This window comes from Microcaecilia unicolor, chromosome 6, assembly GCF_901765095.1.
Source record: "Microcaecilia unicolor chromosome 6, aMicUni1.1, whole genome shotgun sequence".
NCBI lineage: Eukaryota > Metazoa > Chordata > Amphibia > Gymnophiona > Siphonopidae > Microcaecilia > Microcaecilia unicolor.
In genome coordinates, this window is record NC_044036.1 from 183,414,126 (window position 1) to 183,432,564 (window position 18,439).

Genomic DNA, 18,439 nt, shown 5'->3' on the forward strand with positions numbered 1-18,439 from the left:
GCAACCTTAGAAGCTAGGGAGGGGGTCAGGAGGGGGGCTATAAATGATACGTCTGTGCACACAATGCACACTGCAGAGTGAGTGTGTGTGTGTTTATGTATGTGCTATATCGAGATAGTATTGCATTTGAGGGAACATATGTATAAGGGAGATCTGGGGAACAGATCATGTGTATGGAAGATTATATGTGTGTTGAGACACTGAGGAGGGGGTTGTGGCTCAATAGGGACTAAACTAAAGGCTGATCGAATTTCGGTTTTGGTGCTGTAACTGACCCGAAAACCATGATCAGCCGGAACCAAAACTGTGTGCACAGCCCTCACTCCCTCTCGACTCTGCCTCCCCCCGACCAAGAAGAGCCCCCTTCCGAACCTATGCACCTGGTGGCAGCCCCCTCCTTGGCCTACCTTGTTGTTGGTGGGTAGTGGGTGCAGGAGCATCCCCGCTCGTTCCTGTGCATGGCTGACTGCGGCAGAAGCCAATTTGACCTGGAGCCACGTGCACCATCAACAAGGTGGGCCCAGGAGGGTGGATGTCATGGGGGGGGGGGGGGGACATGGGAGGCGGCTGATGCCAGGAGGTGGGTCCAGGAGGGGGGCTCTTTTTGGCTGGATGGGGGCAGTTTCATTTTTGGCTTCGGTTTCTGCCGAAACTACCCGGCCAATTTTGGTTACAGATTCAGTTTCAGCAGAAACCGATGAGCCTGTTTTCGATCGGGCTTTATGCTAAAGAGTTCAACCTCTTTAGTCTAGATCCCCCCCAATGTGGCCTGCAAGAGATGAAGCCTGCACTAGCATTGCTGTGTTTATTTGTTGGAACAGGATAGGAGGTAGAGAAAGGGCAACATCAGGTGAAGGGGTGCTTTCTCTTTCAAAATTTGGCAACCATATCCTTTCCTGCCTGATAGTGCTCTGCCCTCCACATCATATAATCCTTAACTTCATAAAGTACCTTTGGCCCAGAGCCTCCTGCCGGTCGCTCTCTGACAAGAAGTGTGCATAAAGCATGGCAGTGCCATAACATAACATAATCACTTCCATCTGATGTTCTGTCTGCAAAACAAAAGCCAGGGAGAAAATAAGAGCTTATGTGAGGTAGTACATGTATCACTCTCCTAAAGAATGGTTTAGCTACACCAGACAGCACAGGGATCAAGCAGCAAACACTGTCATTCTGGTCAATATTCAGAAGGTTAGGCAGTGCATACACGGACAAAATCGGCATTTCTGTGGGCAACAGCAGCATAACCAGCCAAAAGCAATATTCAGTTGGTGCTGAATATCCAGAAATTCATGGTGACTGCTGGCAGATGCCCAGATACTCACAGAGGCATTTCAGGGCTTTCCAGTTTCCAAGTTTAGCAGATGACAGAGATATTTAGCACCACATCTGTAAACTGATGATAAATGTCCAGTTATATTTAGGATAGCTTTTTCTCCGGTAACTTTCTTCTAATCTGAATCTCCAGCACACTTTCTATGTTACTTTATTACCAGCTTTGAATATCTGGACCTAAGCCACCATTGATGCAGTTAAAGAGAAGGGATTGCAGAAGAAGAAATTATATTTTACCTGCTAATTCTTTTTCCTTTAGTCCCTCCAGATCAGTTCAGACTACTTGGGTTATGCACTCCTACCAGTGGATAGAGACTGAGAACACTGATTTCCGAGAATCCTATATCTGCCTTGTGCAGTCCTCAGCCAGCCAGTATTTCCATAACAAAGCAAGATGAAATGACCACTAACTTCACTCAAAATATTCTGACTTTATTTACAATTGTCAAACCCTCCAAAATAGGAAGGAAACACTCATAACTGACAGACATGAATAAACCTACTGAAATTATAAACCAGGAAGCCCCAGAACTTCTCACTGGACACCATCTCTGGTATCCTCTGCACTGGAAGAACCTAACGACTAGCAAGGGTGTTTATGTTTATTCTACACTTGATATACCGCCTTTCTGTAGATACAGTGGGTTCTGGACCAGTCTGGAGGGACTAAAGCATGGCTGCTCAATGTCAGTCCTTGAGGTCTACAACCCAGTCAGGTTTCCAGGATTTCCCCAATGAAAAGGGGTTGGAAGATCAAGGCACTGTACCTATTTAATTGCTGAGGAAAACCCACTATGGGGATTGTCCCTGGATCTAAACTTTTGAGATATGTTCTTCTGTTTTTATGATACAAGTGCCCTTTGAACACATCTTTCGTGGACTGTATCCTAATAATTGTGAACTGTGATCTGTAAACACTTGTGGATCTTCATTATGAACTGGTCTCAAATAATGAGGATAGATAACAGTGAACCTGATGTGAGAATTTATTTCACTTATTGGTCACATGGGTTTTCTGAGCACATTCACTTAATATTTTATGAAAAGTAAATTGATACATACAAGGAATTTGGATGAGATCTCTTTTCATGCACTGCCTTCACTGTTTGCAAATAGATCTCATGCATATTCACTGTGGGAATCCTGAAAACCTGACTGGGTTTCGCACCTCGAGGACCAACATTGAGCACCCCTGGACTAAAGGAAATAAAATTAGCAGCTAAGATTTAATTTCTATTTCCCTAGCATCACTCCAAACCAATCCACTCGCTCTGGAAGTACCAATGCAGTGCTTGCTACAGGTGAGCCTCCACTAGCCCTGCAGATAAACTCTCACTCTAAAGGCCACATCTTGCCTAGTCTGAACATCACTAATAGTGCTCTGTAAAAGAATGCAAGGATGACCAGACGGCCACCTTGCAGATGTCTTGTGGGGGAATAAGACTATTCTCTGCCCAAGAGATGGCTTAAACCCCTTGTAGAATGGGCTTTGAGACCCTTTGGTAGTGGACAGACTCTGAGGATATAGGCTCTTGAGCCAGCAAGGTATCATTGCTTTCAAGCTCGCTTCCCAATGCTTCTGTACCCCATATAGAACAAACATGAGATCTGGCGGAATTTGGCCATCCTTTTCAGATATTCATGCAACATCCTCTGGAAATCTATATCCCATCTTGGGGACACACCTAACCAGACAGGTTTTTACAATATCCACAATGAATATGAAATATAATACAATAACATGACTAATCAAAAATACATCATATAACATTAAAAACTATTTTTATTACCATAACATCAAACAGCTTAAAAACCGAGTGCTCCTAAAATAAGTGCTTAATATCTCCCTTGAAACCCCAATAGAACCTACCTATAATCAACATAAATCTGTATATGAATGAGATACATTTGCATGCACTGCGTCCATTCTGTGCAAATCTATTTCATGCATATTCATTATGGGTATTCTGAAAACCTGACTGGCTAGGTGTGTCCTGAGTATTGCGTTAAGAACCCCTGGTCTAGATGATGCAACCTCCTCTGCTCTTCATCTTCTCTTGCTTCCCCCAGTACTGGGAAAGAGAGATCCTGATTCACATGAAAAGTGGATACCACCTGAGGGTGAAAGGAAGGAATGGGCCACAGAAGAATCTTCTCATTAAAGAACACAAGGAAGGGACACTGGTATGACAACGCCTGTAACTCCAAAATTATTCTTGCCAAGCAAACGGCCACTAGAAAGACTCCCCCTGATATTCAAAGCTATTTAACCAGTCAGACATGGCCGCTGATTGGTTAAATAGCACATCAGCACCTAACCATGAATATTCAGTAGGAGACAACCCGTTATTTCCACTGAAAATTGCCAATTAGTGTGCAACGTATCTGGTTAGGCGCCAATATTCAGTGCCTAACAGGATAAGTTTAGTGATCAAACAGGACCACATAAATAGCTATCCTATTTTTGACCGCTAAAACGTTAACTGGTTAGCTCTGAATATCAGCATAACCAGTTAACCTTTTAGCGGTAAAACACCCCCCTGGATATTCAATACTGGTCACTGGAAATGACCCAGCATTGAATATCGAGGTTTAACGCCTGTGGCGGACAGCAAAAGCGCTGCCTGCCACTGACTGAATAACAGGCCAACTTTACAGGGTACTGCTCTTCTCAAATGAAGACTGCATCAAGGCCAAGAGCACCAGATTCTAATTCCATGGTGGAGCCAATGAATGCCTAGGTGGATGAATTAACAACGCATCTCAGGAAACAAACCACATCTAGATAAAAAACCAAAGTCTTGCCCTTAACCGGACCTTTATAGCAAGCCAGTGCCACTAAGTGATCCTTGAGAGAGGCTAGGGTCAAAACTCTATCCAAACCATCCTGCAAGAAATCCAAATTCTCCACCACAGATGCCCCCAAGGCTGAAAGGTGCCTCTTGAGACACCAGGCTTTCAAAATCTGACACACTCGAATTTACACCAGGGAGGAAGATATTTCTTTCCCTTCAGCAGACTGGAAATCACCTTGCCTGAATAACCTCTCTTCCTCAAATGCTCCCTTCTCACTGTAAGACAAAACTGAATTTCATCTGATATCAACACTGGTTCTGCCACTGTCAGAAAAGTTGTTGGTGCAGGGCCAGGAGGTCTGTCCAACACCAGCTGTATCAAGTCTCTGGGGTCAATTCGGAGCCACTATCACTGCTAGATAATCGTGAGCTTCTATCCTCTGAATCACGCGGCCCAGCAACGGCCAAGGTGAAAACATTTAATGCATGCATGATTAAAATAGAACATCAATCCAAACACAGAAACATAGAAAAATGTAGGCAGATAAAAACCATGTGGCCTGTCCAGTCTGCCCATCCATGCCATCTTCTCTCCCTATCAATCCCTTAGAGATCCTATGTACTTGTCCCAAGCTTTCTTCAATTCAGATACTGTTTTCATCTCCACCACTTCCACCGGAAAACCGTTCCACGAATTCACCACCCTTTCTTTGAAGAAATATTTCCTTAGGTTAATTCTGAGTCTACCACCTTTCACCTTCATCCTATTCCTCCTCGTTTCAGAGTTTCCTTTCAATCGAAAGGATTCAATCGCCTCCTGTGCATTTCTGCTCTCTTTCTGTGACTGAGAAACCTGGCTGCCTTTGTGTTGACCTCCAAAGCCATCAGATCAATCACCGGTTTGCCCCAGGCTGTTACAATCCTTGTGAAGGCCTCCTGTCCCATGCTCCATTCCCCTGAGTCTAGTAGGCTCCTGCTGAGAAAATCCGCCTGAACATTTTCTGACTAAATGTGCTGGAGACAGATTGGTCAGATGCCTTCCCGCTCAAACCAGCACCTCCAGGTCATGTTGTACCATCTCTAAGGACAAAGGCACCATTTAATATACCTAATGCTCAGAGATCTCATACACATCACCCTTCAATGCCCTTGTCCTCACTACCTCCCTTCCATGTTTCCCATCACACTACATCAATGTTGCAGCAATTACACACAGCATTCATCCTGTCCATTTCATGACCATTATAGATAAGCAGTACAGCATGCAGACTGGTTTTCCTTGATTAGGGTCCTCCATATCTGTGCACAAGTATGTGGACGCATGGTAAGTAGGCACTCGGCAAATCAACCTATGTACAGTCATAGACAAAGGTGCATGGCCAGTTACACAATATTAGCAGCCATCGTGGTGGGACAGCAGATGGTGTCTAGATTGCAGACATCACATCCAACGTGCATTACCTCACCTACAGAACGCATTCACTCACCACCTACAAAGACACCAGTGTGAAAGGCTGAGAAGTCAGTCTTACCCTTGCAGCCTGCTCTGAAAGCATCTCCAGGGTCTTTGTGAGGTGCACAGACTGGTTCTGTGCCTCATGCTGCAGTGTGAGCCTGCACAGCTTCATGGCCTCCTTCCTGAAGTAGAGCAGCCTTTTCATCGTTGCCATCTTTACTCTTTGTCTCCCAGCCACAGAGGGCTTTAGTAAGGGGGCAAGTGAGTTCCACGGGCAGCAAGTACCCAGATATGTAGCATCATATACCCTGGTACCAGGCCATTTTTATCTATGAATATGGCACTACATTCCCAGTTACAGCACCCTCTGTACCCAGGTATGTGGGTGTTGGAACCCTTACCCACTTTCACGTGGTCCATGGTTGGGGCTTGTCAGTCATGGGCATTACTCATAGATTTCGTGACACGTAGTAGGATGGTACAATTGGAGGGGCATAATCGAACGCGAACGCCCATCTCCATGGGCATCTATGTCCGAAAACAGGTACGTGAAGAGGTGGGACAGACCGTATTTTCGAAAAAGATGGGCGTCCATCTTTCGTTTTGAAAATACGGTTTGGACAGACCAAATGCCATGGATTTGGTCCTTTCTGAGATGGACGTTTTTTGTTTTTTTTTAGCGATAATGGAAACTAAAAACGCCCAGCTCAGAAACGTCCTAATCCAAGCCATTTGGTCGTGGGAGGAACAAATGTACAACAGTACCATAGCTCTTAGGGGTGAAGGGGGCAACTACATGTGGGTACTGTGGGTTTTAGAGGCCTCCCATTTACCACCACAAGTGGTACAGGAGGGGGGGGGATGGGCCTGGGTCTGACTGCCTGAAGTGCACTGCAGTACCCACTAAAAGTGCTCCAGGGACAGGACTTGTTGCTGCTGTATAACCTTAGCACAGCAGTTCACACCTGAAGACTAATCTCGCTGAAAACGTCCTTTATTTGAATAAGCATGTTTACTCACAGTTAACTGCAGATCAGAGGTTGTGCCCCACTGGCAACGAGTCTCGCTGGTATTGAGATTCGCAGTAGGTCCGATCTGGCAGAATGGTGCACAATACCCTCTTTCAGCAACATTCAAGGTAAGAACTAAGTGCTGTAACGTGGCTAACACATGAAAGGGATCTAAAACTGTCTTACACAAATGGCCACTACCTCATGGACTATCGGAAACAAAACAGGGCACACTCTGACCCAGTAAGCAGAGGGAAAAGCACCATGGGAGTAGAGCCTACCAACTACCAACATCGTGAGCATGTAACACAAGCTAGTGGAATCACGGAGCCCAATACCCTACACCCCCCACAATGCATTGCTGATGTGACTCTGCAGTGCCCTTAACATAAAAGGTGTCACACTAACCCGAGAGTACATCAGAACCAGGGAAAGGCTGTCAGAGGATAGAACACATTCTGCTGTCATGGAGGTGGGTACGGCATTTGAGGCTGGCATACAGGCTGGGAAAAAAGTTGGTAAAGTGGGGGTTTTTTGGTGGGAGGGGGTTAGGGACCACTGGGGGAGTCAGGGGAGGTGATCCCCGAATCTCTCCGGTGGTCATCTGGTCAGTTGGGGCACTTTTTTGGGACTTGGACCTGAAAAAAAAGGGTCCAAATAAAGTGGACCAAATTCTCGTCAAAAATGCCCTTCTTGTTTCGATTATCAGCTAAAGACGCCCATCTCTCCTCGGCCAATAACCACGCCCCAGTCCCGCCTTCACCACACCTCCGACACGCCCCCGTGATCTTTGTTCGTCTCTGTGACAGACTGCAGTTGAGGACGCCAAAAATCGGGTTTCGATTATACCGATTTGGGCGCCCATCTCCCGATTTGGGTCGAAATATGGGCGTCTTTCACTTTCAATTATAAGGCGGTTGATATCCCAGTCAATATTCAATGCCAACTGGGCAACACATCTCCATTTTGTGCATCATTTTCAATTCTGACTGAGCTTAAGGTGCTGATGCCAATATTGGATATCACAGTTATGGGACATTTATGGGACTGTGTATACAGACAGCTATCCATGAACATTGAAAAGAAACATGTGAATAATTCCTGACTTTGAAATATGGTTATAGATATATCTGGCTATTTTCACCCAGTTTTCCAGGCACACATTCTCGTTCCTGAATATTGACCGGATTGTTTTTAACAGTTTAATCTGGATATCTCTAGAATAGCTTTTCCCCCTGACCATACTTACATGTATAACTTTATCCTGTCTGTGGTGGACACAAACACTGACTAGATTAAGCTTAATCACATTCCCAAAATGTAGCCAATGCCTTCCCGCCCCAAACCTTTCCTCCCACTGCCTCTCTTAGATCTCAGCGATTTTGTTATAGTTACTCTTCCCCCGACTCCATTCAATGCAGGGATTAATTTGGTCTCCAAATGTAAAGGACAGCTCTGTAAACCAGGCACTCAGACTTACACATGTCTTACACATGTAAATGTTTAGAATGACATATGTGTGTTATATGTGCACAAACAATGCATAAATGCCAATGTTCTGCTTAAGCATTATTCTGCAAACACCTGCTTAACGTACATAGTGTGTATATGTAAGGGGGTTACACAGGGGCACAGCATGGACGGGGCATGGGTGGGGCTCTCACTAACGCACATACTGTAAGTTATTTACATCCCGGCCGCATTTAGATGCCTGCTCTATGGCTACAGATGCACAGATGATAGAAATACTGGGTTAAACTAGTGTTCTACAACGAACCTAGTCACAGCAACAAGGCATGGAAGGAAAAGACTCAGGCAGACTATAAAGTCTTAAAAAGTCTGAGAACAGTTTATTGCCAAAATACATAAACAGTAATCCACTCAGATATTAGGAGGTAACCCAGATGACCTTACATGGGCCATGTTTCGGCACTAAGCCTTCCTCAGGGGTCACTAAAGGTAAAACCAGTCAATGTCACAACTTGTGGATTAAGTAAAAATGGAGTATAACAACGAACTCCGAACTTAAAGTCTGCTCCTACTAAGTGTTATGGGCTTCTCTCTCATCATAGTCTGCCTGAGTCTTTTGGAACTATTTTCTCTTCCACCCCTTGTCGCTTTGACTTTGATCTTCTTGTGGAAGTTGCGTAGACCCCCTTTTCTCCTTGGATTGGCTCCTATAACAAACCTAAGCACCTAGATTTCATTATAGAATAGTCTCCCCCTCATGCATGGCCTCGAGTGCCTAAATGGGGGTGCACATATATAGAACTGTCCCCATAGTGACTGCAGGGTTCCAGTCCTCTCCTGGCTTCTCTGTGTGTGGAATGGGGGTGAGGGTAACTGTGAGCACGGCCTGCCTTAGGACTTGCACTCACTGCTCTCAGATGACATGTTGCTGGAATGGAGCCCCTGAGTTCTGGGGAAAGAAAGGCTGGGGTTTGAGGGGGAAGTTTACAAAATTCAGGGCAGGATTTAGAGTCTGCAGTGGCAGAACGTTTCTGAAAATATATATATATTGACAAGTCTAAGGCACTTCTAGACCACCATTCCCTTTCTCCTTGCCCCTACAGAATGTCGCTCACTCACTTTGACCTATCCCTACCATAGAGTGCCACCCCCTTTACACCTGACCCACGTTGTGGACATGCTGGCTTTTCACAGAGCACGGAAGCTGTTGGCATCAGGGGTGGGAACAACAAGTAGTGAGTGTGGGACCTGAGTAAGTGCAAGCTGACAGGGCTTAGCCCCTCCAGGCTTCCACGTGGAGGCAGTTCCCAAAGAGCATGAACCAAATCAGTCCCAATGATCCCTACTTGCTGCTTCCACCACAGCCTTCAGGCTCAGAACAGATTACAGTATTTTTCTTATGCACCTTTAGCTAGGAGGTCCAAGGAGGTTGGGAAGGACAGTGGGAACCCGAAGGCCTGAGGGTAGGGTCAGTGACATGGTGATGACAAGGGGCATGATCTTTGAAGGACCTCTGGCCTTGGTCCCCATCTCATTCTGGAAAACTTCCAGTCCCTTTGCCCTTAAGTATGAAAAGAAGGCCAATACAATTAAAAATTATAATCTTGAAAAAGCAGACTAAAGTCCTTCTGAGGGAGTCCAATTACTTGTTAGGACCAAGCAGCCACTCCTGATCAGGCTTGAGCATGCTCATAGTAAAGATTAAAATTGTCACCTTCAGTGAGTTAAACAAGTCCTCCAGCATCATCTCCTCTCCATTTTTCTTGATGCCTTGAACCTCAAATCGATCCCAAGCAGTCCATTCCTTCTCCTGAACCTGTTAGAGGAAAAGAGAACAGACTGATCAAGTTTTGGAACTGCTATTAGAAAGAGCGTTGGAAGAGACAGAAGTCTGACCCTCAAGGATGACCACTGTTCTCCTAGTTTGCACTGGATAATTTTATGTATGTGAACTGTTATGAAAAGACTGGTCCTTAACTGTGCCTATTTATGAGTATTGAACGACTGTACAACTCTGTCGTACTTAAATTATGGAATTCCTGTCTTGCTTTTGCTTTCTAATTTAAGAATTTGTATTTGCTGTACCCATATGAAGGGCGCTATATTAAGAAACAAATAACCAACATAATTTTCAAAATTCAGAGTCTCCGGGAATGCCCCATAATTATTTGCATGGTGAAAAATATCCAGGTATGCAATCTATAATGTCAGTCTGCTTAAAGCATGGCTCTGAAAAATGCAGCAAATTATACCTTCCCAGACCACTAAAGACGCCTGAGAAAATTAAAAATACATGTGATAGGAGGCAATGTTCTGCTGTGGATTGGGAACTGGTTAAAAGATAGAAAACAGAGAACAAGGTTAAATGGAAAATTCTCTCAGTGGAGGAAGGCGAATAGCGGAGTACCGCAAGGATTTGTACTGGGACCAGTACATTTTATTTATGTTTATAAATGATCTAGAAATTGGAACAATGAGGGGCCCTTTCACGAAACAGTAGTAAGCCCAACGCAGGCTTACCAGAAACTATTCTGGGATTACCCCTGGCATTAGTTCTGGGTCAAGTGCGCGCCATTTCCAGAGAAAAAATAAAAACCACGGAAATGGCGATTACTGCTGGGTTACTGCAGAAGCCCTTACCGCCACACCTCAATGGGTGGCGGTAAGTGCTCCCTGCCGCATGGACATGCGATAAGGGTTATTTTACCACGTGGCCATTTTTTGGGCGGCATTCTATCTGCTGTAGTAAAAATGGCCCTGGCATGCAGGAAAAACAGCTACCGCAGGGCTCTTTTTCTCGCAGCTTGGTAAAAGGACTCCTGAGTGAGGTGATCAAATTTGCAGATGAAATGAACTATTCAACGTTGTGAAATTGTGGGAGGACCTTAGAAGCCTGGAAGATCTGGGCATCTAAATGGCAAATTAAATTTAATGTGGGCAAGTGCTAAGTGATACACATTGTGAAGAGAACCCCAAATTATAGCTACACGATGCTTAGTTCCACATTAGGAGTCACCGCTGAAGAAAAGGATGTAGGTGTCATCACGGACGATGAATTAAGATATTTTGCTCAGTATGCGGTGGCAGCCAAAAAAGCAAACAGAATGTTGGGAATTATTAGAGAAGGAACAGAAAATAAAACAGAATGGGACCAATGTTCACACCACGGGAGGTAGCTGGCCTGTCTCCCTAGGCCATTTCTGGTGACTGGCACTGACTATCCGGTTTATTTTTAGCCGGTTTCAACTTAACTGGCCAATTCAATATTCAGTGCTGGCTGCTTAAGTTGAAACCAGCCAAAGACGCTAACCAACAATATTCAGCGGGAGGCAGGCAGCTCTTTCCCGCTGAATATTGATGGATAGCCAGAAGTGCCATTTAACCAGCCAGGAGCCGTTCCTGGCTGGTTAAATATTGAGCGGAATATCATATATTGCTCCATGGTGAGACCGCACACTATTAGCTCAGATCATAGGGGAATAGTGCGGGAGGATTGTGTCTCAGCATATGGTCAGGCAGAATCCTCCTGCACTTGTTTGACAGGTCCGGGCTGTCAAAACCTCCCTTATATGACACCGCCATTTTGAAGGCAACGCTAGAAGAGGAGGGAGGTTTGGCTGCTACACCACTAGAATGGGTGGGGGGTTGGGTTAGCAGCCCACTGGGCCTCCAGGGATTTTTGGGGGATTGTTGGTGGAAGGGTGGGGGCTTGGGGGGCACTAGGCCACTAGGACTGAGCAATGGTGGAGGTCCAGGGATCCAATAGACCCCCAGGACAAGGTGGCAGCCAAGGCTGCCTGACTCTGAAGGGGGGGGGGGGGTTACAGAAGCAGAGCCTTAAACCTTAACGCCAACTCTGAGCTTGTGTAGGGTTAAGGTGCTATTCTGCCTCTACAATCAGAGCGATGTTCTCTGATCATAGGGACAGAATACAAGCAGAGCTCATTTTAATCTAATTTAAATGAGCTCTGCGGTATTAAGGGGTGTGGGCACTGTTTGCGTGATGATCGAGGCTACAATCATAAATGTGGGTGCTAGTGGCCTCTAGCACCTGCATTTACCTTTGATTGTCGGGTTACTAGTTTCTTCAGTTTTGTCAGGCAATCCTTGCCACAGCTAAGACCCTAGTTGAATAAGCCAATCTCTCTGACTCTTAAGTGTTGATCCTGTCACAATGGGGTTTCAGGGGTAGAACTCTTTATTCCTCAAATTCCAGGGACTTCTTTCCTCCAGGCACTACCAGTCATGGGTCAAGGAATAAAGCCTATATCCTCTTCCCCAGTGGTCTCCCACACCACCAGTCCCAAGACATTAAACACATCCTTGATTTTTCCTGTGATGAAAGAGGTGAACAACTGCAACCCCTCAACTTTTTCTTTTGTCCAGTGACTAGGCCGGAACCTGGGACCCAGCCTCTCAGGAGTCCTCTGCTCCTTCTTGAGCACTTGGCAGAGAAGGAGGCAAAGGGTAATTTTCCCTCACAAACTAGGGCTTATATGCCTTTGCCTGAAATCATCACATTTCAATAACACCCCTATGGCTACTTCCCAAAATGGAAAGATATTTACATACTCATTCCCTCATTATACTTTACACAGTATCAGAGCAAGTGGTACTCCTGCAGCAAAAACCACCAAACCATAATCAATAGAGCCAAATCCATTAAACCAGGGCATTTCAGTGACCTGGGTCATATAAAGTTATACAGGGTGGCAAGAAATGTCTGTGCTCTCTGTTGGATTTCTCCCCATTATAATGTTATTTCCTATGGCAGACATGAGCTCTCTATAACAAGGCTTTGCTCTGCACTGAGGGCTTCTCATCCTCAACATCAAAGGAGAGGAACAGTATCCTGCCTCCTGTGTTAAGAAACTGTCAGAATGTAGAACTGGAGGTCAACAGACAGGTCCTGGTCAAGGGGAAACAGGAATCCAAGATAAAAAAAATTCCCAATAAATAAAGCACAAGGCACCAGTATGACAGAAAAGATGCCTTAATTTGCAAAAAGGACCCAACGTGGTCGCATTTTGGTGGATGCCTGCATTAGGAGTATGAAATCTACAAAATAAATGACAATCATAAAAACTGGGACTTCGGGTTGAGCTTCCATGCTGAGCAGATACATGTAAGATCACTCCGTATCCCCCTATTGTCCACCTTGGGTTTTTGGTACCACTGACACCCGACAGAGTTGGAAAAAGGCTGGAAGCTATCTTCGGAGCTGCTAGAATGCCGGGGTGCTTAAAATGAAGAGCACTACTACTATTAGAAAAATGTATGTGAGCAAGGCCCCGGAGCCTAGGGCTCTAGTTGAAAAGAGATCTGCCAGAAGTGCTTACCCACAGACCCCTTCAGAACTGGACAAACAAATCAGAAGATGTATTTGCACTTGTTCTTCAAGAATTGAGATCAGCTAAGATGGAGACTGCTGACATGATGGTGACCAAATTAGAGTCTTAACTTCAAGACTCGAAAAATGGGCCAGAAGAAAGACTTGTACATAAGTACAAAGTAATGCCATACTGGGGAAAGACCAAAGGCCCATCAAGCCCAGCATCCTGTCCCCGACAGCAGCCAATCCAAACAACTGAAGCTGCTGATGTCCAAATTTGAGGACTTGGAAAATTGGAATAGACAGTCAAACCTTAGAATACATGGCATACTGAAGGAATGGAAGGTTCTAAGCCCGGGCATTTCATCTATAAAATACTGAGCACATGCTTTCTAGAATCACCAGCACCTCCAAGATTCGAGATATGAGAGGGCCCCCCGAGAACTCCACCTGTGGCCTAATCCCAACCTTCCACCACAGGCTTTCATTGTAAAATTACTTTGTTTCACTGAAGTGGATTATGTTTTAAAAATGGCCAGGCAGCCGACAACTTGTAAGTTTGAAAACTGGAATATTTGGATTTCTGCTGACCTGAGCATGGAGACTGTGCAAAAATGGAAAGACCATTGCTCTCCTCCTCATCCCCCCTCCCCACAACGACCGGACCTCTCTCCTTACCTCGTCTTGAGGTTATGCTGTTGGGCTGGTGCAGGGCCTTGAGCATGTACAGATCCTCAAGGCTCAGCACCGGCCCAGCACCAAAACCTTGAGATGAGGTAAGAAGAGAGAGCCAGTCATCTCAGGTGGGGGATGGAGGGTTGAGGAGAGCAATTCCAAGGGAGGGGAGAGGTAATAATTGGGGAAATCTTGATTTGGTTTTAAAACCAAATTTTCCAGGGGTTTTGGATCCTGAAGCAGGGGGAAAGGGAAAGGTAATATGGGACTTGATATACCACCTTTCTGTGGTTTTTGCAACTGCATTCAAAAGCGGTTTACATGGTATAATACAGGCACTTATTTGTACCTGGGGCAGTGGAGAGTCCGGTTCCCCAGGATCAAAGTCTACTGCACTAACCACTAGGCTACTCATTTGAGATGGTGGGTGATTATTAGACAGAATTCAGTATTTTATAATAAAAATAAATATATTTTTAAAAGGTTTGTAAAATCTTAAGCAGAGTGGAATAGGTTAATAGGGAGCAGTTATTTATGCCTTTTAAAACTATACCAGAACTCTCTATGAAACTGACAGGTAGCAAATTTAGAACATACTGGACAAAGCAGTTTTTCAGTTCGCAAAAATCAAGCTATGGAATTTATTGCTAGAGAATGTAGTTAAGGCATCTAGTATAGCTGGGTTTAAAAAGGGGGTTGGACAAATTGCTAAAGAAGAAATTCATTAACAATTATTAACCACGTGGACAAGGATATAGTGAATGTCTGGTGCCTGTGGCCGATGTTTGTGTGTGTATCTCATCCCTCCTGCTGCTACCCAATATCAGCTGCCAGCAGAAGAGCACAGCGGGCCACTCAGCAGGCCCAGAGCTTCTCTAATTCACACTTCCTGCTTGCGCCCATGCAATTTATAGCTCTGATCAGCTGTTTGGCCACCATGGTGTGCCATGGATTTCTACATCTCTCTGTCTCTGACATTATCTTCCTTTTTTCAGTTCTCTTCCATTTATTTTTCTGGTTCTGTATTCAATTGGATTTTGCCTATTCTTTTCACCATCCAATCCTCAGTTTCCCTCTTTTTACCACATTTTATTTTCCATCTCTCTCTCTCATTTCACTTCCAACCCATCTCCCCACTTTCTTATGCTATCCCCAGCCTTCTCACTTTCCCATCTCTCTCCCTTTTCCCAGTCTTTTATTCCTAAGTCTCTATCATGATAGCCAGCATTTCCACTCTTTCTCCAGCCTTCAGCCCATTCCCTCTTTTTCTGTCCCCATCCAGTAGCCTCGCTCTCTTCCCAAATAACACCACCCATCTCCTTTCTCCACCAAGCATTTCACATCTCCCTCTTCCCCTGTGTTACCTGCTCCCCTTAGCATCTTCTCCGTTACCTTTTCCACATTTTTTCTCTTTCTCCCCTCTCTCCCTCCAGCATCTCCCCTCATTTCTCTCCCAGCAACTCCTTATCTGCTAGGCACTCTGTTCAGCATCTCATTATCTCCCTCCATCTCCCTGAATCCTAGACCCCCTCAGCAATGCCTCATCTCCCCACCAGTATCTCCTTATGCCACTTGGCATTCACTCCCCCCTCCCAAGCATCTCCCCTAGGATATCTTTAGCCAGTACTTCAGCGTCTGCAAGCTGCAGCATTAAAACAGAAAGCATGTGTGGCCTCTGAACCCATGAGTGTACTCAAGGTTTTGCCACATTCCTGTTCCCTTCTTCATATAGACTTCCTGTTATAGGGGGGACTGGGACCAGCGAGATCTATAGTGGGCATGGGCTCACGGGACCTGCACGCTTGCTATATTATTGTTGCAGTGAAAGCATTGTGCTTCCCATCAGGCCCACATGCAGTGGCCACGGTCTCCTTCCACTCCACTCACCATGTTGCTGCTGCTTATCCATGGGAGGGAGCTATAAGAAATTGATCTATTCTTTGTGATCTGCCAGGTACTTCCTACTGGCCTGGACTGGTCACTGCCAGAGACAGGATGCTGAGCTAGACTGGCCTTGTTTTCTTTTGATACATTTGCCATCGCTTGCAATTTGTCAGTATCAATCGTTATGCCTTCTCGTAATCTTTGCATGCCTTTTCCTACACAGTGGTCTGAAAGTGGTTGCTAATATATAATAAGGGCATTTTCCAAAAGTCATCAACATGAATAAAAGGACTATTTGAAAACCGTTTGCCTGCCCTGTGAGTGAAAGGATGCATTTGATATTTCTTGGAGTTTGTGTGGCCGTTAAGACCTGCAGCTGCTCTTTGCAGTCTCCCTCTCCCCTCCCCCCCTTAGTCTTCCTAATGGTTAAGTTCGCACCGGGAACACATCTGTTTCAGATGTCAACACCTCCTGGCAGCTGGAAATAAACTGTCCTCCTTCAATGGTATGATCCTTGCCAGGAACTTGAGGTTCACTCAGAACATGACCTTCCTTGTACAAATGAAAGAATGGCTGCATCTGCTGCACTGTGCAATGAAACAGGAGGTTGTGTGGTGGGAAGGTACATACACATGTTTCTGCCTGCATTAGTATATGCATGCTTTTGTGGGTGAATTTGCAGAACAGTCTAAGAATTACTAACCCCAAATAATATACTACTACTACTATTTAACATTTCTAAAGCGCTACTAGGGTTACGCAACGCTGTACAGTTTAACATAGAAGCTCAAGGAGCTTACAATCTAAAGGACAAGTGAACAGTCAGTCCGATAGGGGCAGTCTAGATTTCCTGAAAGGTAAGAGTTAGGTGCCGAACGCAGCATTGAAGAGGTGGACTTTAAGCAAAGACTTGAAGATGGGCAGGGAAGGGGGCTTGGCGTAAGGGCTCAGGAAGTTTATTCCAAGCATAACAGCTCTAATACTCATAAGGTGACAGGAAAAGCCTCCAAGAGTTCCGGGCTGAATCACTTTCAGAGCTGAGAAACTCTTCATTTTCAGCATAAAAACCTCCTCACCTATTATGTTTTTTTTTTTTTTTTCGTTTTTTTTACAAACAACAGCACTTTAAAATAAAATAAAAAAAGCCTTCTTTGGCCATTCCGATGGAAACAAGAATATAGGAGAGAACATTTCTAGTCTTGTGGAGGGAATTCCATAATAATGTGCCCATATATAGACACCTAGTGGGTGCCTGATTGGAGAATATACTATAAAGAAAAGTAGGCACCTATTCAAAATGGCAATTTCACATTCATGTTTCAGCATCTTTGTTTTTAAAATTGATTCTAGAAGAAGTGAAGCAGGATTTATTTTCATTAGCACAATACCATTGTTTAGTTTAAATCAGAGCGATGTACAATCAAATCAAAACAATGGAAAGGAACTACATACAAAAATAGTGCAGGAATACCAGAGAACAAAAGACAGCTAGGAGGAAAAGGTGATAGATCTGCTCCAGGACGGGCATCAGAATCAGATCAATAAGGGGCGAGGAAAGGAAAAGCCTGGGTCTTATGAAAGACCTGAAATCAGGAATAAGATTGTTCACAGTGGAGTTCCTCTCCAGCCTGTCCAAAATTCTGCAGCAGGACTTATTTCCCGCCAAAATCATTATACCCACACTAGCCCACTCCTCAAGCCACTTCACTGGCTCCCTATCCGCTTCCACACACAATTCAAACTTCTCTTACTGACCTTTGAATGCATCCATTCTGCAGCTCCCCATTACCTCTCCACTCTCATCTCTCCCTACATTCCTCCCCGTGAACTCCGCTCACTGGACAAATCTCTCTTGACGTCCCCCTTCTCCTCCACCGCTAACTCCAGGCTTCGTTCCTTTTCCCTCACGGCACCTTATGCCTGGAATAGACTTCCTGAGCCTGTACGTCTAGCTCCATCTCTATCTGTTTTCAAATCTATGCTGAAAACCCACCTTTTCACCACTGCTTTTGGCTCCTAGCCACTACTCAATTGCCCTCCCCTTGTTCCTTCTCACCTAGTACTTCCCTCGCCCTTAATTGTCTTGTCTGTCTGTATTATTTTTAGATTGTAAGCTCTATGAGCAGGGACTGTCTCTCTATGTCAGGTGTTCAGCGCTGCGTGCGTCTGGTAGCGCTATACAAATAATAATAATAATAAGTTCCACAGGGAGGGGGCAACACAAAAGAAAGCTGAGTGACAGGCTGATTCAAGATTGGAATAGTCAATCAAAAGGTCAAGGCTGAATGCAAAATCCTGGACGGAATGTAGTGGGAAGAAAGGGCAGAAAGGTAGGAAAGATGACCAGAATATAATACTATCAGGGGCATTTTTGAAAGAGAAGGGCGCCCATCTTCCGACACAAATTGGGAGATGGGTGTCCTTTTCTCAGGGTCGCCCAAATCAGCATAATCGAAAGCCAATTTTGGGCGCCCTCAACTGC

The 18,439-nt window shown here is 45.0% G+C and overlaps 1 protein-coding gene across 1 annotated transcript in view; it reads right to left on the minus strand.

Moving 5' to 3' along the window:
* Positions 1 to 18,439, minus strand: part of UBA7 (ubiquitin like modifier activating enzyme 7) — a 411,248-nt gene that overhangs the window by 33,000 nt on the left and 359,809 nt on the right. The window contains 2 exon segments of the mRNA XM_030206492.1: positions 952 to 1,052; positions 9,781 to 9,882. Of these exon segments, the coding sequence (XP_030062352.1) occupies positions 952 to 1,052; positions 9,781 to 9,882 (203 nt within the window).